Below are 22,274 nucleotides of genomic sequence, written 5' to 3'. Positions count from 1 at the left end.
CCTTAAAATAGTCCCTATCACTAGCTGCTGCATGCAGAAGGTGAGAAAAGCACCATGAACAACCAAATACGGGAAGTGGCTAAGTGCAGAAAGAACAGAGAATAAAAATTTTCCTTGAAAAGAGCTGCATCTCTAGAAGCAGCCCTGTGCAAGAAAAATAGCCTGCTTGCAAGCACAGCATCACCTCCTACATGCTCACACTGGATCACAAATAAAGGTGCTTTTCAAGACCCTTAGTCTGAGGCTGTACAGGCTTTATATCAATTTCCTACAGAACTAAAAATATTAGAAAAAACACCTGCCTGTACCCATGGTGGTTTCCAATATATCATTGTTCATTTCTTGGGCAGGCAGGTGGGTAAAGGAACACAGAGAGGTAAAATTGTACAGAGAGGTAAAGTTTATTTTCCTTGCCTTAGTGTTTGGTGGAGATCAAACTTGCTAAAGGAACAGAGCAGCAGCTGAAGAGTTTGCTTCCCTCTGCCTACAGAAGTTACATTCTTTGCCAGCTAAACTTCTACAAGGAACTAAATTCAAAGTAAAAGGAGAAGCAAACACATTAAGTGAAAGAGAGAAGGGGATTAGTATTTTCCTCCCACTTCTTGCAAACAGTGAGAATTTCTAATAAAAACACAGAATTTCTTTGAGATCTGCTTGTTGCTCCTTAAGGCAGTAAAATAGTATTGAAAAGTTTTTTCTTCCTTAATACTTCACATACCAAAATCCTCCTATGCTATGAAACACCACTTGCACCTAATAATGAAATCCCAAATATCTGCAGTACATTTTTGACATTTTGCAGTTGGTTGATTAGCTTCACCTAGAACAATCCCTTGCTTCCCTAGTTTTAGCCTCTGCCTACTTGAACAATTGTCAGTTCTAAATGTAATTTAAAGCAGCAGTCATAAAGGTACAGACTACTTCAAGTGGAGATGGAAACCTGTGTTTCTGAACTAATTCAGCTTCAGACTGTAGTTGATATACTTCTTTACTGTTAAAATTGCAGAAGAGCTTGAGAACATTTCTTGGTTTATAGGGCCACCATACAGATGTATATAGTCGAAGGAAGAACGACAACCCAACCTTGGTTCACTGAACTTCTTTATCAGTTAAAAAAGCATATATACCCACACAGAGATAATGAATTCCTCATTATCCTGCAGGAGAGAATCAATTGTCTTGTCAAAAAAAGATACTGGCATGCACACGTATTTTCAAATATTGCCCTGTCTTATCTTTTTATTTAAATTTCAAAATCTTGAGTGGTGCCCATTTAATCTGCAGACTACTATTCCTTGCAGTCATATTCACAGTGTTCTTCTATTAACACAACACATTTTTTTCTAAAAAATGATGTCTGAAGCAGGAAGGGAACTGATCAGATTTGACATGCTTGTATGTGTTATACATACAAATACTTGCACATGGACATAACAATCCGTAAAAAATGCTCACAACGTCATTTGCATTGTTTCACTTTTACCAAACACTTGCAATCAGGTATTGAGAAACATAAAGCACAGGCTTGTGTCAAAACTTAAACCACGGATACAGCATTCCAAAGTACGGTGGTTAGCCAAGCGTTGTGCTTTCCGTTAGGTCACGGATAAAGCCTGGCTTTCATTAGCTTAGAAGGGGCGCCCTCTGCTGGGTGACACACGGATGCACACGATCTGCCGTGGGCACGGGATCAGCTGTCCATGGACTCGCAGCTTTTTCTGCATGCTCCAAACCACGCTCGGCGCTGCTGGCAGTCCAGCCAAGACTCTGACATGCTGCAGACAAGTTCTGACAACGGAGAGCGTTCCTACACATTTGTTTATGGCCCCAGGACACTACCGACAGGACTGTAGTCTCAGGCTGATGCCTACAGCAATCCAAGGTATCTTTGAGTCAAATTCCAGGAGGAACTGGATCAGCCTTCACATTGCCCTGCTCTAGCTGTTACGCTACCACTCGTGCAAATGTTTTGTGTAGCTAAAAGCAAAGTGTCTGCACCGTGGTGATGGTGCCGAGACTTTCACCTCATCTCCAACAAGGGAGCAGCTACATAAAAGGCAGTCTTATTACCTCACTCATTCTTACCTATGATGCTCTCAGTAATAAAACCTACTTTTTCAGGCTGCAGTATTTCAGAGTCTGAGCCATTATGTTACAAGCCTAGGAAACAGGGATAAACTGGGATGGACAGCCCAGACAAAGCAGCTCAGCTCTAGTTAGTGCACAGGCAATTAGAAGCTTTGATTCATTGATACAAGGCAGCTCTTTCCTTTCCTGTAGCTCTTTTTCTGCTCTTCACCAGCAATGCTACCAGCTCCCCACATCCCCTTGCTCTCTCTCCACATCCCACTTCCTCTTTGCCTTCCTAAGACACACCTTAGTCTCACACACCCAAAGCCCCTTCACACTCCTCAACACCACCCCAACTCCAGAAAGGACCCCTATCTCCCTAAATTCCCCACCCAAAATCACCTCCCAACTTTCTCTGTGTGGCCTGCCTTTGCAGCTGTGAGTGCTAAACTGACCCTGTTGCCCCAAGCACCTACTGCCCCATGGGCAGCTTTGGGATCTGCATCCAGGGCAGGCCACCTCCAGGAGACTTTAAGATCCTTGACAACTAACTAAAAAAACTACCCCAGTGCTATAAAACTACCCTATGCCTATAAATACAGCCTAATATAGCCTATTTTCCGCTATTTACCTTCACAAGTCTGTATGAGGTGTAATATTCTGTGAGACATGAGCAGCACTACTTGCTAAAATCTGTTACAATTAAGGTATTGTCTTCTAATAATACTGTTTTGAATAGCACGTTTAGAGACCTGTACTTTTTTCTGACTGTACTCTTTAATTTAAAGTCTGTGCAGCTGTACATCAAGCTGGGGCGTTCAGATGGGATGCAAAAAATCACCTACCTTGCCCACCACCACCATCTTTTGTCTCTCACAATGACAAAGCTGAAGAATGAGACAAGAATCAGAAAATTGATCTCATTTTTTCCAGCCTTATTTCTCCTGCAACATTACTTTGTCTTCATCTGCTACACAAGAACCTACAATTCTATGAATAGGTATTGTTAACTTCAGTACTTTTGTGTAGGACTAAGCACTGTTCTAATCCACAAACTAGAATCTATAGTTTGCTGATGAACACCATTACAGACAAAATCACCCAATCCAACCGTTTTGTGGTAAATCAAGTAATGGTCTAGGAGTAACTCTTCTGTTTGCGTTATGGCATCCAAAAATCATCACTCTAGCTAAAAGATGTCCAACTCAAGATGCCTAATTTAAGATACTAATTTAAAATACAATAAGATGTAAGGTCCAGTTCCTTACTCCCTATTGTTTTCAGGTAAGAAGGATAATTAGTGGGTGATGAGGTAAGGAAAAAAACCCCACAGCTGTGCAAAGATCTACTTGCTATTCAGATCAGTTACCTCTAACACTGCATTTACTGTACTTATATACTGCGTAAAATACCACCAGAACTTCATGCACAGCTTGTTTTAGACAGAATGTTCTCATCTTAACAAAAAGAATTAAGAAGGGAGGAAGCCATCACTCCAGCCTGTGAAAAAGAGAAGAAACCTGGCAGCACTGGCTTCCCTGTTGTCAGTTAGTCATGACGTTATTTTCAGTAAGTAAAATTCTTTCTGCTTAAAACCTCTCAAATTCTCCACTTGTAAAATTCTGTTAAAGATTGTAATTCTCAAAATACTTACATAACAAATAAGGTCTATTTTATTGGAATCTTCTTTTTATTACAATGTATCTAAACAGTCTTTATGGAAAATCAAGCCACTACAAGCAATAATCTTAAGGATGACAATGCTGAAAAACACAGAGTGTTTTTAATAGCTCTATGAGAACTATAAAAACAGCCCTCTTCAGATGTTCCGGTCACTGAATGATATTGGTGCGGAAAATGGACTCGTGGCCTAATCCTGCAAACTTACAGAACATTCTATACAGATTCAACTTTTGAAAATGATTCAAACTTTTTACAGGCCTGAGGGCAGAGAGACTAGCTAACCAGACACTACAAAGCCTGAAAATTTTTATCTGAGGTTTTTTTCCAGCATATTAGTACGTGTGCTACTAAAGCGTTCTACTAAAAAACATTCCACTAGACATGATGGACTTCGAAATGCACAGGGAAGGAGTTCTATTTTTGCAACAGATCACATGAAAAATCCTAGTAGGATTGTCAAAGTAAACTATTGCATCATGATATATTAATTAATGCCGAAGTAATATTAAAAACAAGCAGATGTTCAATTATAATTATTAATGTAGTGTCAAATTGTATAAATCTGATGGATACAATGGCATTTCTTCAAGCACCCTAATGACATTCTCAAAATGACTAGATTCCTTGTCCTCATTAGTAGTTCTAACACCTTTCACTTTTATACTTTCCTCACATGAAGCAACTCAGGCAGATATGCAACCAAGCGATCTCTTAAATGCAATTTATAAAATACTCAAATTGAAACTGAAGAAACCGTTGACTCCACCTTTGTAACCTCCCAACCAGCCTCTAGACATACATATTTACATACTCCAAAGCATTTGCAAACATTCAACCATAATAAATGCTATTAGCATTAGACTATTAGAATCTGTTTTGCTTTTTAAGGCTTGTAACACGTGACAAAGAAAATAATTCTTCTACAATTAGCAGCTATTTGCTGATTCTTAGTAAAATAGGACAAATACTGTAAGTTTGCACTCTCCTAGTTGTTACAAAGCACTAAGCAGAAAAATACACAGTGGTTCTGGAAATCCCTGCTTAATACTTTACCAAAATTGAACAAAACTAAATAGCAAGCTGAAAACAGATGTACACGATATGTTAGGGAAAGTTTCCTAACTAACAGAGCTGGCAAGATTAGAAAAGCCTTTCAAACAGAGCATTAGGAACAAAAAATTTTAGCCATTTTAAATTAATCTTCATTAGCTGATGAAGAGGATTATAAAATGTGCCTACCTGAATATAGAAAATAAAGCACTTTTCTGCTGTGTTCTAGCTCTTCAGATCTTAAGCAACTCTGCAAATCCTACTGCCATGAACTTTATTTTGTGCTTTGACTACAGAGGTGGCAAAGGTACAGGCTGTCCAATGTTCTGTTCACCCTTTCCTTTGGTAGGATAGTCTCTGTTAATAAGCTGTGAAAGGAATTGCTTTCAGCTAACATGTAAAGTTCCCTGCACTAGTAATTTCCTTTCCACATAGTTAGCAACTCTGCCTTGCTTCTACCAAATACCTGATTCAGACCCAGGGATTTTGCATAAATTAGAGGTGGGCTTTACTATTTGTTGACTTAATTAGATGTTAACTTACAGAAGCAATACAAGTGGGATCTAACTTTCCTGCATGGGCTCTTAATATTTTTCACATTATTTATTGATATTGGTAAATAAATCTTTTTAGTATCTGGATTAAAAAACACATGTATGTAAATAATGTCTCCATAGGGTATAGCAAATCTAAGAAAATTTACCTGGGAGTAAATTGAGAGTTCAATAAAACCTGGAGAATTAAGCCCCCTACCACTGTATGATATGCATTCTACTGGTTTACAGGTCTCAAAAAACTCACAAATTCCTGTTTGCTGTTTACTGAAAGAGAACAAAAATCCTAAGGCTGTACAAACTATTGGCACTAAAATGACTTCAATGAAAAAGACTATTTCTTATAAAACAAATACTGCACACCACTATAAAACATACAAGCAACTTCTACTTAGCTCTGTAATTGTACACTTTTGCTTTGCATTAAGTTTGATTTAAATAGAAAAAAGAAAAGCATTTACCGTCCTTAAGTTGAATTTTAATATTTAAGAGAACAGATAACTTTTGAAATTAAAAATATTTTTTACCTGGTACGGGCTGTCTCTCATTCCATTCACTTGTGATTAGAACCTCTAGGACTTTTATGTGGTGTTCTGTATTATCAGAGCTGCAAGAAATGGATTAAGCAGTAAGAACTAAGAGAAATACAAAAGTTTACTTTAAAATTTAAAAAAAAAAAAAGGAAAAAATTTACCTCGCATCAGAAATAAGGTCAGAAAATTACTTAGTTTATCTTATTTTGTATATAACTAATTCATATTTACAGTACAAAATATGGTAAAGATGACCCACATACCTTGCTATCTGGAATTTGAAAAGCAGAGGGCTGAAAATTTCAGCCAGAGACCTTGCATTCAAGAGATTTTTGCTGGAGGCTTGACAAACTCTGAGGAAATGTTTGAGCAAGTACTGAAGTGTGAGCCAATACTGGGGAGGTATATTTGGAGATCTGATCAGTTTCTTTAGCAACTGAGCATATTCCTCTGAGTTCTGCACTTCTGCAAGCAAACAGATAAACAATTCTTGAAACCAGCACAGGAGCATTCAAGTAAAATGAAACTATATGTGACTCCTTCAGAAGCACCAATTTTACAGAAAAAAATAATTCTGTCCTTCATTAGAGCCATACGATTTCTTTCTTCTTTTAAAAGAAATGAAATGCTCAGGGAAGAGTAAAGAGCAAGTATTTAAAAGTCAAATGGAAACAGATATGCATTTTGGTAAAAACCACAATGTGTTCAGAGTGTACTGGTAGAAGTCTGTCTTGTGTTTAGCGTCACACATGATTGGGTAATTCTGAGATGCACTAGATAAGTCTCACAGGTGCTGTTCTAACTTTGAAGGTTACCAGTAACAATATCCTGTCCTGAGATATATAACAGAATACTTGGCCCATGTGCTGAAAGCCTGTAAGCTGTACTTGTTTTAAATGACCACTGTAGATGACGAATCTCACATGCATGTATTTCTCACTTCACAATCTGCAGCCCCAATGTAATACAGCACTCCATGACCTCTAATACATTTACTTTGTCAGCACTGATAAAAAGTTAAAAATTAGCTTTCTGTATACAGGCAAGTCCTTGATTTTTTCCCCCAGTTCTTCTATAGTATTTCTAGTTACTAAAGTGAAGAGAACTGTGTTATCCCTTGTAGTTTCCATTATGTTTACCTAAATAAGTAACCAAATAATGCAGAATAATGTCTAGATCTGAACTGAAACAGCTTTCATCGAAAGTGGTAAAGGTATACTTATGGCTTCTGTGAGGCTGCCCGGTTGTGCAGAATCTTTGCTGTTCTGTGGGTGACAGCGGAACCACCAGATATTCAGAATTCTAACAAAAGCTTTTTGTTTGACATTTGAAATAATGTGATAATCATACCTTGAGCTACAGAAATCATGTCACTGTAAACAGCTGCTGGAATGATGGGATTTGGCAGGTCCAGGATATACCTCTTGAGAGCATCTGATAAAGTATGGACATCAAATGTCTCTAAATCTAATGAAGAGGCATCTAAAGGGAAAGAAAAACATGCTTTTCAGACTTCAGAAACTGGAAAAAATATACAAGCTCATAATAAGCCAAAATTGCTAACTTTCACCTGGTTTACAGGGAACGATTCATAAGAATGTAAGACACCAAGAAACACCTTTGAGATGAAGAACACACACAGTTCAACACCCTGCTCAGTCCTTTGGCATCTGATGAACCAAATGGCTTCCATAGCTGTGTGTGGCCTTCTGTCACATACAGTTCAGGGCTGAACTCAGAGTAACGGTAGTGACTTGCTGCATCTTGGCAATGTTATGGAACATCAGAATATTTTTAACAGGTCTCTGTTTTATATGTAAATATTTTGTGTAAGAAGTAAGTACTAATCAAAGGTTTGGTCAAATGCAGCTTCTCTACAGGGAGCTATTTCTATTATGACTGAAAGTTTGATTAACATCTTGGGGATCCAAGTCTGCAAATATTTATGTAAGTAAGTCGAAACAAATATACACGTGCAGAACTGTGTGTTTGGTGGTTTATGCAGCTGTTGGGATTTGTCTTGTAATACTTGATACCCCCTTCCAGGATAGCTATGACTTGGGATAAGGTTTGGGAGTGTCACATAAAGGACTACTTGTTAGTGTCAGAGCAAGAAATATCGGCAGCAAAAATAAAAATGGGAAAACACAGAAATCCTTAGTTAGTAAAAGCAAGATTAGGGTTCATCCTATAACATGAAACTCTGGCACAGTAAAGTCCGAAGTGTATACAAAAAGATCCATATTTTGTACAAGCATTTAGAGGCATTAATGCTGATCAACCTTCTATCTATCAAGGTCCCTGGTAAAATAACTACTGAATCTGTTTGTCCAGTTTAAACAAAGGCAATGGGGAGGTAGAGCAATCAGATATATGGTGTGTCTACAAACACCATGAAATAAAGCGGCCAAGAGGGGGTAGTGAGAAACTTTATTGCTTCTTCACCTCCTTTGTCTTCCCCAACAAAAAGCTTGCAATATGAGCTCAAATCTTATCAGACACCAAAGAATTTGCATGACAAAGAAGACATAATGAATGTCTTTGATGGTATAAAACTTGCAGTGTGGGAATGAATTCTACAACAGCAATTATGTGTCAGAGAATCCAACCATAAATTCTTAAAAAACCAGTTTTTATTAGTTTTGTTGCTCACTAGCTGTTTTTTATTTCATAAACCAAGTTAAATCATGCTTCTTCAGTGTTGACCATTTCTCTAAAGTATGTCCCAAATAACGATAATGAATACATGAGTAGTAATACACTTTGCAACTTTTTGGGTGTAATATCGTAGACAGACCCGAACTCTTCCATCTGCTGAGCTGACCAGATGTAAGTCAGCTTTGATTTTGGAGCTAGATAGTATTGTGTTGATGCTAACAGACAGTTACCCAATTAAAAAATGGAGAGCATTTTAACCACTAGCAGAACAGCACACTAATGCAAATTCACAACTTTGTGACCAAAGCCGACTTTGCCCTCTGCGTTAGCATTCTGCTAATTCAAAGAGAGCAGGCCGAGGAAATGAGATCTGTCTGTATCCCTGCACCTGCATACTCACTGCACCAGCTCTGTCCTGGAAGATCCCAATCCTATCCTACAGAGAACTCTGAAAGAGACACTTATACTAAAGAGTAAAGTTCTGTTTCTGTTACTCAAACATAACTACATTTTAAGTAAGAATACATGTAAATCATGAGTTTTTCATCTCAAGAGATAAATAAACCCTTCATAAAAGTATATCTCAGTTTAAAGACTTAAGAAAGGATTCTGATAAATTAAGAGATACAATCATATTGGTGCCACAGAAAATGTGGATTTATCTGGACTGAAAAATATAAATACAATACTAAAAATGTGACTGCTATCATGAGGCTGCTAGAACATGCCTATCTCCTCTCCCTGCTTGTACACATACAATTCTTCATTGCTACCACAATCAGCATAGGGGAGGATGCTCTTTTGTTTTGAAAAAACAAGGGTTTTTCTGAATATCATCTCAGAGTATCATCTCTTACTCACTTTGTTAATGTTTGCAATTATTAAAAATGAGGAGACTAATTCACTGTGTGAGTTTGCTTTCTTTGTCCCTCTGGCAACAAAGCACATAACCATTTTCATTTTCTACCCCTTCTATTTTGTGCTCTTTTAAGCAAGTGAAAGCTCACACCACACATTGCACACCAGCTTGCCAAGTCGTGGCCAAACTCTCCTCCTACTCTCATACTGAAACTGTGCTGCCATGGCAATATATTCTGGCGCGAAGAAGAAATTAGACATACCAAGAAAGAAGAGGAAATATATTTCAGGAAACTTGAAGGGGTATGTGGTGTTACTGGTGTAGTTGCATTTTACTGTCTGAGAACTCAGCCTACAATATTGAATCAATTGTCTCTTTCACTTCAGAATCACTCTGCAGCAGGTAGATAATGGGCTGCTATTGCCACCTCACCCACTGGACCAAAAAAATGCACACACAGAACTGTATATAAACAACTGGCCATTTGTTTACAAAATAATAACCCGCAGCCTTTCAGGAATAATTATCTTTACATTGATTCTGAACAAAACATCTTGTTTTTCTCTGTACAGCTAGATTGTCAGTCTTTGAACAAGCAAGAGGACAAGAAGAGACTTAAAAATTTATTCTTAGAAGAAAAACATGCAGTGGAGCCATGAAAAAAGACAACTTTAAAAGTGAAAAATACTCTAAGTATGAAGTGTAAAAGTTAGAGAACTTTTTTACTTATATATGTCTTTTTAATAGTATATTATTGAGAACCAGCATACATGAGTGGGAGTGGTCTGACCACAAAATCTGTCTAGTGCTTTAAGGAAGAGAACTGTACTTACCACATTCAAAAATTTGTCTTAATTCCACTGTGCTGTTTGAGCCTTGTGCTCCATACAAAGTTGAGCACTCCAGACCTTCAAAACAAAATCAATGGGACATATTAATATTTTGGTGACTGTTGCTCTGACGCAACATGTTTCTGTTTTCTTCAGTAAGTACTTACAGTATAAATTAGCAACATTCTTTTCATACTAAAAAATGTGATTGCTTTTTAAGCCTGTAAGACACCCCTTTGTTCATTTAAACTGCTGTGTCTGCAGAAAGAGATGGCCAAGGAAGATCAGAGATGCCAGTAGTCCCACATATTCTGTACTGGCCAGCTGTAGAAGGCCAGGACTAGGAAACAGACTCACACTGGTGTCAGGGAAAATATCTGTATATCTTATATAATATGTCTAATAATTCACCTGAATTATTACAAAAGACATCACTAAATGTTTTCACATGAAAGATACTGTTTACAAGTTTCCTACATCAGTGAAAATAGAAAAGACGCAAGGAAAGAGACCATGTGCAGGGATGCAGAGCAGTGACAATTTAACACTATCACTGGTGTCTCCTGAAAGCAGCAGTTTGTTATGCAAACTGGTGCTAAATACTGGCCCTTCACGTTGATATCAGCACGCTCCTACTCTTTCAGAAAAGGCTTACATTCTTTTAAAGTGTCAGAGGACTATATTAGAACCTATGTCCCCAAGGACAGCAGCTTAATTCTGATCAGAATACCACTTTTGCTCTTGTCTCCCAGCTTAAGGCCCCTGAATGAGTAGGACTCATTGAGCTGCTCCTTACCTCGCCAGGTCTATGAAGGCAACATCATAGTAGGTGCCAGGAAGACACAAATAGGGCAAAAGAAATACGACATTGTAAAAGAAAGAGGAAAGCCTCAAAAGGATGGGGAGACATCAGCACGGGAAAGCAGGTGAGGAAAAAAACCATAAAAGAAACACTGTCTGGCTCACTATAGAGCAGCAATAAAGAATTGACTCCTGAAGAATAAAACCAGTTCTTGTAACCTTTTCATATTTCATTCTTTTCTTTTTTCCCCTGCTTTGGGACAAAACATTACTGTTTTCCCTGTGTGGCTGTGTATCCAACTCAATGTCATGCTGGCATTTCCATAACCAACTTAAGCTGCTTACTGGTTAGAAAAAAACAAAACAGTACCAATACTTCTACCTTACCTTTCAATAATACTTATATTAATTATTAAATGCCATTTGAGGTAAGCTTTGGCTTTGCTCCTACAGTCCCAATAGCCTCTAATAATCAGAAACCAGTGCAACAAACCTTAAAGGAGATTATTTTGGATGTCAAGTAATGTGATGCATTATCAGCTCTAGAAAGAGAACATGCCAGCTCTGGATCTGATTCTGCAGTCTTGGTTAACATAAGCAACAAAAAACTTAGGTAGCTCATTCTTCAGCTTACCTTTCTTTTCAATTGTCTCTATGATCTTGACAAGAATCGGTGGAGCAACATCAGGAGGTGCGAACTGCTCTGTAAGGTCTGGAAGTGAAAAAGCTGTAAAAAAAAAAGAAGAAAACTAAGCCAAGCTGGAGGTGAATCCAATTACTTTTATTAAAATGATGACATATAGTGCAACCAGTTAATTTTTAATTATAGAACAAACATCCCACTTGTCAGGGCTATATGAGAAAATTCCATACTTAATCAAAAAATTGAATAAAATTTATGACAGCTGCATTTTTCATAGCATTTTCTTTTAGGGACCTCAGTCCTAGATTCACTCTCTGTATTGTCTAGGAAAAGAAAACACAATAAAAGTTTGCAGTCCATGGATGTGCAGAAATACAACACAAGGAAGGAAAGAAAACATCTTTTGGTCAGAGACATTTACATACACTGTGCACCAAGTGAAGGAGCTAAACACATAACGGTTTGTGAGTGCCTGATCCCCTGGGTAAAACAGACTTACAAAGGCCTGAAACAGCAGTAGAAACAAGTATTTCACACTCATACAGAAGCTCAGTAACTTCTGTGCATTTCAATTTTCAAGCATCGTACTATTAACAGTATAGTTTACTTGAAGCAAGAATTTTCTTTTCTACATGGACTGGTTAGGAATAAACAGCAGTATAATTGGAAAGGGACACTTTGCAGATTCAAACAAAACTGCACACAAGTTTTATACAAAGTCAGTTTTCATGCAATCTTGTTTCCTCATGAAGAGAACATATTCTGTAAAGGAATATTCTGGCTCTGTGAGGTAAGATCTATCTCTAAATACACAATTTTTGTCAAAAGAATAATTCAAAAGTTTTAGAGTGGTCCTGTTTAACACTTGGAAACAAGAATGTTTACATACAGATATTAAACCACTGCCAGAAACATCTGGCATAATTTGATGGATTATGATTGATAAACAAAGATTAATCACTGAAGTAAAAATTGCCAGTTGCCTAAGCAATGATGATGTTTGCTCAATTAAACTCACCATGGACAAACAGAGAGCAATTCTCAAACACACATACACATAGGTGCCTGCATGGTGTATAAATCCATATATGCACATGCACACCCCTTGTTTTCAGAAGATTGAAACAAAATGATGAGGATAACTAAGTAGAAGGAGAAAAAAACACAACAAAAAATGATGAACAGAGAGTTTTTAAAGAAAAACTTCGACATAGCCAAAAAAAATTAAATATATATCAACTGAGAAAGAGAAAGCAGACAGTTTTGGCTGGTAATTCACCCTATTTTGGATTATATAACTTCATAAAAATGCAAACCATTTTGCTGCAGTTTAACCCCAGCCAGCAACTAAGTCCCACACAACTGTTCATGCACTCTCTTCCAGTGAGATGGGGTGAGAGTCAGAAGGATAAAAGTGAAAAAATTTGTGGATTGAGGTTTAATAGTTTAATAGGGAAAGCAGAAGCCATGCACAAAAGCAAAGCAGATCCAGGAATTCATTCACTGCTTCCCATGGGCAGCCAGATGTTCAGCCATCTCCAGGAGAGCAGGGCTTTATCACTTGGTAAGGGTGACTTGGGAAGGCAAATGCCATCACTCTGTACATCTCCCACTTTCTTCTTCTTCCCCCAGCTTTACTGCTGAGCACAGTGCTCTGTGGTATGAAATGTCCTTGTGTCAGTTGTGGTCAGCTGTCCTGGCTGTGTCCCCTCCCAACTTCTTCTTCTGCACCCCCAGTCTCCTCACTGGTGAAGTGGGGTCTGAAGGAGAAAAGGCCTTTACACTATATAAACCCTGCTCAGCAGTAATTAAAACATCCCAGTACTATCAGCACTATTTCCACCATGAATCTGAAATGCAGCCCCATGATAGCTACTATGAAGAAAATTACTTCTGCCCCAGCCAAAATCAGCACAAATTTGAAAAACAGTAAAAGAGCAAGGAAGGGACAGAAGTTTGGAAGTGTAGAGATGAGAAGCAAAATGAAAGACAATAGTAGTAATGGAAGTGAAGCATACTTGCAAAAAGAAGGAAAATGATGGTACCATAATGATGGAATACTTTCTAATCCATTCATAACTGAGGATATTAGAAAAATATCTGTTAGTCATAACAATTTAATTTAGGAGGCCCAGAAAATAACCATTCAGGAGTTTCAAGAGAGTTGTCTATGCAGATCTCTGGCCTCCTGATGCTTTTTTAATGACTTGAGGAAATTAAGAGCAATTCCCACAGATCCAAAGAGTTCTAATACCCAATCCAGACTCTGAAAGGACAAGTAACATGCCTACATGCTAAGTAGTAGTCCTGGGCAAAATAAAGAAAAAAACTAAAACTAGGCTCATAAAGACAGCAGATAGCACTGTAACTAAGGATTATCTGCATAGCTTTTCAGAGGATAGGTTCTTTCCTTAAGTGGCACCTTTGTGAGCTGAAAAATGCAAATGAGTAGACATAATAAACTCCAAAATTCTGTCAGATAGTTGACTTAGTATGACACTCCTATTAAAGGCTAAGTTCAAAGAAAGCATGCTATATAGATGTATTAATGCAGAACAAGCTACTCAGGGAGCAAATGGACTTTTCAACTCTTTCCATCTTGAAATCACTTTCAGATTCCATTTGGAACATCTCTTTTACACCTGCTTCATCAAACACAAGATGGGCTCAGATGGGAAACACTGCATTCCAAGCAGCCTCTGCTGAGGCATACTGAATACAGACCAACAGTTTTGTGACGTTCAGATCAAATAGTTCTTTTCAACCCCAAACTATGAAACTATCTTATGATGTAGACAAATCTATTGAAAGAATAAATGAAAGAGCAGAGTCATATCAAAGGGTATGCTACGAAAATACTCAGATTGTGAGATCCTAACAGACTCAAGAGAATGCAAAGGGTTTAAAATGGGTCTGTTATATGGTGGCAGAGGAAGAACAGGTTTTAACAACAGCATTTACATATTTTTACCTATGAAAGTAACTTTCTGATCCCTTAGGTAGCTAGTTACACTAACTTTTCCCTCTTTCAGAACAGCAACAGAATTGCATCATCTCTGAACAAAGATGCTCATCTCCTAATTCCAGCTGGAGGCAGCATGCAGCCATAGTCAGCAGTCTAAACTGAAATAGAGGAAAGAGACAAAGAAGGATAAATAGAGACAGAGAATAGAAGTCAAAACTGACAGACATTTGAACTTCATCAAGTGACAGCTTGGCAGTTCAGGGATAGCCATCCAGGCTACTGAACCTGGAAAAGCTACATGTGCTTTTACATATGAAAGCTACACTGCTTTGTTCCATTAACCAAACTGTGCCTTGAAATGATGGCAAGACATACAAATATCTATCAACAAGGTGTATTTAGAAAAATAATTTCAATTTCCACTGATGTAGACCTTTTACATGATGGATGGAGTCCAAGGAAAGCAAAGAGGAGAACCTAGCATCAGGGGAAGCTGTCAGCTCAGGAAGAAGCCCCTTGCAAGGTGAAGACAAGACAACACAGAAGACAATTTGTCTCCATGGGACATTGGGATTGGGGTGGTGTAGACTTTACCTAAATTACCTAAGCAGAGAGAGCCTCTTCCTGCAACGTTTTTGATGCTCCATGCTTTTCATCTAAACTTTAAGCAGAATTTTAGCTTATAAACTAGGTTTGTATCATAATTTGTTACTTAATATCTATTACTATTAATCTATTACTTAATATCTTTGTTGTAGAGTATTCATAATCAATAATATTCTTATTTAAAGTGAAAGGCTTTTGGAAGCTATGCATTTCCCTTTATATTTACACAAAATGTGTAATATATCTACAAAATGTGTATGCAAAGAAAACATCACAGTGCTTAAAAGGAAAAGTTTCTAAAACTTCTCTGCTACCCTAAAATATGCATTTTAGGAGTTCAGAGGATTTCTGATGTCTTTTCCTCCCTTAATCCCATTCTTTTCTAAAACTGGAAACTTACATAGCCAAAGACATTGCTGAACTTTTAGATGACATGAGACTTCAAATGAATGACAATCCATTCCATAAATATGTAGTCTGTAAAATACTTGTGTATATGACTGAAAAATCAGGTGTAAGAGTTCACCTCTCTTTTAATACTATGCACATTGGTCAGTACAACCTCTACAGGAAAAAGACATAAACAACAGAGACACAATGGCAGGTACAAAACCTGCAGTTATCAGTGACACAGTAGTTACAGAAGAAAACATCTAAGCCCCACAGTTACAATGCTCAGCAACACAGAAAAACATTCATTCCATCAGCATGTCGAAGATAACATGAACAAATTAAAATCCCTTAACCTCCCACCTGTTCTAGGATTTCCTACTCATTGAGTCACCTCCAATATAATTAACGCGTAATATATCATAATGACTTTTGCTTCAAATTTCCCAACTTTTGCACAAAATAGAAAATTATGTTCATTTAAATGTGAAAGGCATCACAAGACATACATAGTCAGAAAAAAGCCCCAAAAAACTTAACTACTCAGAGAACTGAAGCCACTTTATTACATTTATACAGAGGACAGCTCAATTTGGCAACAGTGCACTTCAGTTTTAAAATGCTCAGAGGAAATCTCAGAAGCTAAACTGAAGAAAACTACACCTAATTTCTGGGGGGGAAAAAAAAATTAAAAATGAAAAAAAGATAATTAATCCAAGAACCAGAATACAAATTATAATTAAAGAAGTCCCAATTCTAGCTTAGGTGTTCCAGGAGAAAACCCAGCATGCATATGAAGATTTACAGAGGGAAAGGAAAACTTTCTAGATAGGTCAGTTTTAGTAAAAGACAGCTGAAGAAACACTCACATGCAACCTGCATTTAGTACCTGATTTCAAAAGAATCTTTTTCTTTGAAGAATGCTGTAGGACAGCAAAGATGTTTGGAGAACCAAATCCACTTTAAAGGATCTAAGCAACTTTGTATATCCCTTTGCTACAATCCCGCATGAGTTTTTCATTTAAAGCAATACTTTCCCCCAAATTCCTCTGTTTTGTTCTCTCTTTTTTTTTTTTTTCAATTCCAGGGTCTCCAAAATATAATGGTTCTCAAAATGGTCCTCTATTTAGGTCTAGCAGTGAGTCTCCAGATAGTGAGGAAGCTTCTGATGACACTTGATAAATGTTGGATTTTCCACTATCTCTATTTTTACCTTGCCACAGTGAGAACCAATGAGATGAACCACAAATCAAGGGTTCCCTCCAATCTGCCAACTCTTCCTTCTCCCTGTCACAGGCAGGACTGAACATCTCTAAGACAATGTCAATGTGTGGGAAATGAGAGCATACCTTACATTCAAGGGCTGCCAGCACAGCTACAAAGTGGAAGATGAAACCAGCACACAGCTGCACCTTTTGGAAGGGTTCTTAGTAAAAATATATAGAGTTAGTACCTGGCAATGACAAGTGGAAATTTAAAGCAGCAATCTGGCTTCAGATGCTTCTGAGACATATCTTTCATTACTGCTAAAAGAATTAAATTGAAAAACATATATAATACAGCCCCTTAGAAGGTACAGTACATACCATGAAAGGGAATTTAATTTCTAAACATTTACAGGAACTATATACTAACTCTACTTGAATTTAAGATTACTCCATGAATGTTCTTATTTTTCCAGAAACGGCATTAAAGTTTGTGCACACATTTTTCTTTTGATGAAAACAAATTCTACTATTTGAGAGCTCAGGTCTTAAGATGATCATAATACTTACAGTACATGCAGATAAACTCTTTATGCATGCAGTTGTATCTACTAACATAATGATTTTCTATAGATTTACAGGCATCATTGTTTGAAAGTCATACAGTAACTCCAGACATGAAAGGTTTTACCAGTACTTAAGTCAGCTATATTAAACATAAGCATATTAATTAATGCAGAAGAAGAAATGCAAAGGTAAGGATCATGGTCAAGCAAATTGACAGAACTTGTGATAATGCTCCAACAAGATTAGCCAACAAACTGTGAAGAAATGATGGCTGCTCAAGCACCTAAAATACTTTCGCCAGTGGCACCTTCAGTATAATGCATTACCAGCTGTGGACAGTGGAGGGTTTCCTACAAAGTTCAATACCCATGCTTGCTATTAAAAATTCTGGGAAACACAGGAGCTTACTTTCTTGATTGAAATACTATTATTTCAGCAGTTATGTACTCTACTAGGTACGGGAAATGGAATTCAAACAATGTTCCACTATTATCACCTATCTTCCTTGAAACAGAATCCGAATTTAAATAAGAATCCATAATGGCTGAATTTAACCACTTAACAGTATACAATGTTGAATTCCGGTGAAGATGCATTGGAAATGAGGGCAGCTTGGCAGTTCTGCCGGGCCTTTCAGGCAGTGGTATGTATTGAGCAGTCCCATGTACTCCTCCAGGGCGCTGGCTGCTAGTGACCTCCGTATCAAAGACAGCAGTGCTTGGGGAGATTGTGCTGGGAACACACCAAAAGCCATCCCTGAGGAAACACAGGTCAAGAACCTGGAAAAGTGGAAAGCAGTAGGAGGTACTGCCACACAGATGATGGCAAAACCTGAAGCTTCTCATGGTCTTGTGGTGGCAGCTGGTACAGATGCTGAGCCTCAGCCACTGCAGCCCTCTCAGCACCTGCTGTTATCAGCAGGGAAAGAAAAGGCCACATGAGCCTCACAACACATCAGAGTGAAGGGAGCCTTACTGACACAAAACTCCTAGTGAGAGGGAATTCTGTGATCCACCATATGTTTCTCAATAGTCTTAAAAAGTAGCGAGTTCCTGCAAAAAGTTTCAATACAACAGTATGAAAGATTAAAAAACCCCTGAACTCTAAACTCTATGGAGAAATTTTCCATAGAAGTCTGTGCTTTGGTTTCAGTGTCAGACCAACATAGAAGGTAAGTCTGGTCTTACAATTAAATACCAAAGAACAACTCACTCTGAGATTTGAAGACCACAACCTTGCTTTGACATTTTCATTTTCAGATAACCTAAAGGTATTTACGACAAGAACAATGTTCATAACTGCCCAACTGCCATTAGCAAAAGGTTTTCACTGGGCAAAGATGAAAGACAAAAAGGTGAGAGTGAAGACAAAGTCAATGTCACTGTGTGTCTCAGATAAATCAAGGATGGCAATAGATAGTAAATTCAGCTGCAACTGTTGGTAGAGAATACCTCTCTTTAGCCCCAACTGAGATGATTTGGTTTGGCTACAGTTAAATGCTACTAGAGGCTGAAAGCACCATTTAAAGTCAGGAGGAAGACCTGTTTAGGGCTCAACCACCTTCTCCAGTACTGGTTTAATTAGAAAGATTTTAAAGCACAACACCGTTCATGGAAAACTATGAAAGAGATTTAAGCTTCCGTGAATTTGATATATCATTACAAGTGGCTTGATAAGTCTGTCAACTATTACTTGTCTCTTACTTTTGTGAGATGTCATCAGTCAGGCAGATTGCAGACTCAGAATACCACAGAAGCCTTGGCAGTAGAGAAGACTAGATTAAGGACAACTGAAGACAGGTGAAAAGTATTGCAGCACTAGAAAAAGAAATGGTCATGCCCACCAACACTATGAGCCTTTGGGTTCAGAAGAAGTTCATTTAAGTGAAGGCAGAAAAATGTCTGAGACTCAGGATTTATTGTGATATGAATCGTCCCAGAGTTATGAAAAAGAACATGGAAACTATGCCTGCCAGTGACTTTAAATGACTGGGGTACAACTGGAAAGTTGAATGAAAATACCACCATTTTATAATCCTTGAATATTATGTACCCAGCACAGTCTGCTTCTTCCACTGGTTAGAAGGTGCTGGGCATGAACAGGAGGACAAAGTGGTAACTGGATTTAGATGTTCTCTAAACAGAACACTGAAGATCTTAGCCAGGAAATATATATCTGTACTGAGAAAACGATTTATTTCATCTGCTGTCATTCCTCTTTTTACTTTGTCTTTAATGGAGAAACATCTAAATAAAGCAGAACAGAATAAAGCCTTCCTAGGGCATCTCAATGACAACATTTAACCCTCACAGCTAAACAGTATTCTGACAATACACTTTCAGACTTCAAATATCTTTGTAAAGCATTCATACTTCTACTGTGATCCTACATCAGTAAAACTGAGTGACAACAACTTATCCGAGGGGCTTATTCCAAAAGGATGACAACAGCAGTTCTCATGAGCATGATCTTCTGACTCATCAGTCCCAGTTTACTGCTCAAAACAAAGCCAACATCTACAGATTCCTCTGTGTAACGTAGGTACTAACAACATAGCTTATACAGTTGAAAAAGGGCAACTCAAACCAACTTTTACAGAAAAATGTACAAAACTTGTCATAATATTGTGTCACTTAACAGAATAAGGCAATCATTTTTTCAGAAGGACAAACACATGTATATTTAAATTGGGCCATTTATAGTCCATCCCACTAAATCTAAGACGGTCAGAATAAAAACTGAATGTTACTTCATTTTATCCTAGCTACATATAGTGTATCAAAAAGACATAATTACCCGCATAAATCAATGCTGTAACTGAGATCAATAAAATACTTTGCCTAGATACTTCCCACGGTTATCAGCTCACATGAAAGCAATGCTCTGGCTGATAAAGTATCATATGCATGGTGACTATGCAGGGCATTTTGGGGGGCCAGGAGAACTAATTCCTCTCTTCATCCAACTTCATGAAGTTGTGCCAGCTGCACTCTCAGAGCTAAAAAGAACAAGGGGCAACTGTGTGAAAAGGGGTGAAACAAGCCCTGGTAAATACAGATTAGTACAAGAAAATAATCCATGAGGAATAGATGGCAAGACTAGGCAGAAAAAAGCTCTGATCTGATCTAGAGAGTCTTACTTCATAAGATGTCCATTCTCTGAAAGAAATACGGGATCTTTGTAACCTTCTCTGTCACAAAAATGAATACTTGTCCTAGAGCTGCTGCACTAATCAACTAAGAATTCCTGTAACACAAAGCAAAATGAAAGCAGGGAGAGAAAGAACAAAGAGATTATGTCTGGCTTGAGGAAAGTTTAGTTGCAGAGATAAGCAGAAAAACAAAACCACAAAGCAACATAGTATGGAGAACTATATTCCTTTTTAACAGTTTAATACTTTTAATCGTGTCTGATAATAATGTTTCACACTTATTAATTTATAATATTTCATAAAGCCCTATTTCTATCATCAGTTGAAAGAGAAGTGATAATGTCTGTACTGGGAAGGAATTCTGTACATAATATTCTATCAGATTAAACCTCAGTAACTTTATGAATTATGAGCTGTCAGACACTTTTCTCATCTGCTATAGAACATACTTCTTAGAAATAGAAGCTATAATTAAGATAACAGATGTTCTTTGTTGGCTTCATCTGAAGCATGGATAATTTTTAAAAAGCAGCCTGTAGTTAAGACAGTATTCTGCTTCCCTCTATGGGTGAGCTTTTGCAATACTCCTTCTCCAAACAGAATTGAATTTAAAGTTTGAAATGGCTGCAACTATTTACAGCTATTATTAACACGATTAGAAAACATGAGCAATACTGTTCTGAGGAAAAAAATATTAACTAAGTAAAATATTCTGGCATGCAGTACACTGCATTATAATTCTATAAATAATGCATAAATAGTTTTGCAAAAGAAACTCCCACCCACAAAAATCAAGGAAGAGATGGGAAAACCATCTGCTCATTCAACTCTTCTTTCAAGGATCTGTGAGATAAACAGAAAATAATAAAATAATAAATAAGCAAGAATGTAGTAAAATATGTCATTCTGCTTCTAAGTAGAAGGGGCACTTGAGAAGCTGAGGAGAACAGAGTGTGGGTCAGGATAGACATCGCTGGAGCTGAAACCCAAGCAGGCTGGCACTGGGACTTTGACACTGCTGGCTTCCAGGAGAGGCGCATCTCACCTCCCTCACGTGGTCTGGAGCATTGGCACAGCTTGAGGCTTCCCATGCTTTTCTCAGGCGTGGCAGACTGGCAAGTAATTCTTTCGCACCCTTCACTCTCAGGGATCACCCCAAGCCTTGTGTGACATGCAGAACCACAGCAGTAATAGTGTTCTCACATTCCCTACAAGCATCACTTTAAATGGAAGGACAGGTTAATATCTCCAAATAGAACAAGCCAACATGGGCGTCAGAGCATGATTCCAAGGACAGAGAAAAAAATATTTTAATAAGCCAACACCTGTTTTTCATGTCTTGTTGACATCTGCAGCTTCCCTGCCAGCAGTTTTCAGACAGAGAGGTATCAGCAGATGAGAGGTAAATTGTGATGCAGGTACCAAACTACTGCATCACCACATGCAAGGAGATGATGACAGAGATGACAGAAAGGAAGGAATGGGACAGGGTCAACCAAGCAGCTGGACCAATAAAGTGCAAAACTGCCTTTTTCATGAAGTGAGGCTTGTTGCATTTCCTCTTCCTCCTTCAGGATTGCTGTTCCAGGACTAGAAATGAGCTGAGATCCGTAAGAATTTGAGTAACTCCGCCTGCTCAGTTGTCCTCAGAGACACTAACTGACAATTTCAGCTTCTGGCAGTGGTTTGACATGAAACCATACATGCTA

General features: G+C 37.9%; 1 protein-coding gene across 2 annotated transcripts in view; it reads right to left on the bottom strand.

Moving 5' to 3' along the window:
- Positions 1 to 22,274, bottom strand: part of PIK3R1 (phosphoinositide-3-kinase regulatory subunit 1) — a 60,547-nt gene that overhangs the window by 15,226 nt on the left and 23,047 nt on the right. For both annotated transcript variants that reach the window (XM_069000856.1, XM_069000855.1), the window contains 5 exons: positions 11,673 to 11,765; positions 10,241 to 10,315; positions 7,241 to 7,372; positions 6,154 to 6,355; positions 5,885 to 5,964 (listed from right to left, as the gene is read on the bottom strand). In XM_069000856.1, coding sequence (XP_068856957.1) covers positions 5,885 to 5,964; positions 6,154 to 6,355; positions 7,241 to 7,372; positions 10,241 to 10,315; positions 11,673 to 11,765 — 582 coding nt within the window. The remainder of the gene's footprint in view (positions 1 to 5,884; positions 5,965 to 6,153; positions 6,356 to 7,240; positions 7,373 to 10,240; positions 10,316 to 11,672; positions 11,766 to 22,274) is intronic.

The sequence above is a fragment of the Aphelocoma coerulescens genome (genome assembly GCF_041296385.1).
Source record: "Aphelocoma coerulescens isolate FSJ_1873_10779 chromosome Z unlocalized genomic scaffold, UR_Acoe_1.0 ChrZ, whole genome shotgun sequence".
Taxonomy (NCBI): Eukaryota; Metazoa; Chordata; class Aves; order Passeriformes; family Corvidae; genus Aphelocoma; species Aphelocoma coerulescens.
The sequence above is the reverse complement of the archived record's forward strand: the minus strand, read 5'-3'. Positions and strand labels throughout refer to the sequence as shown.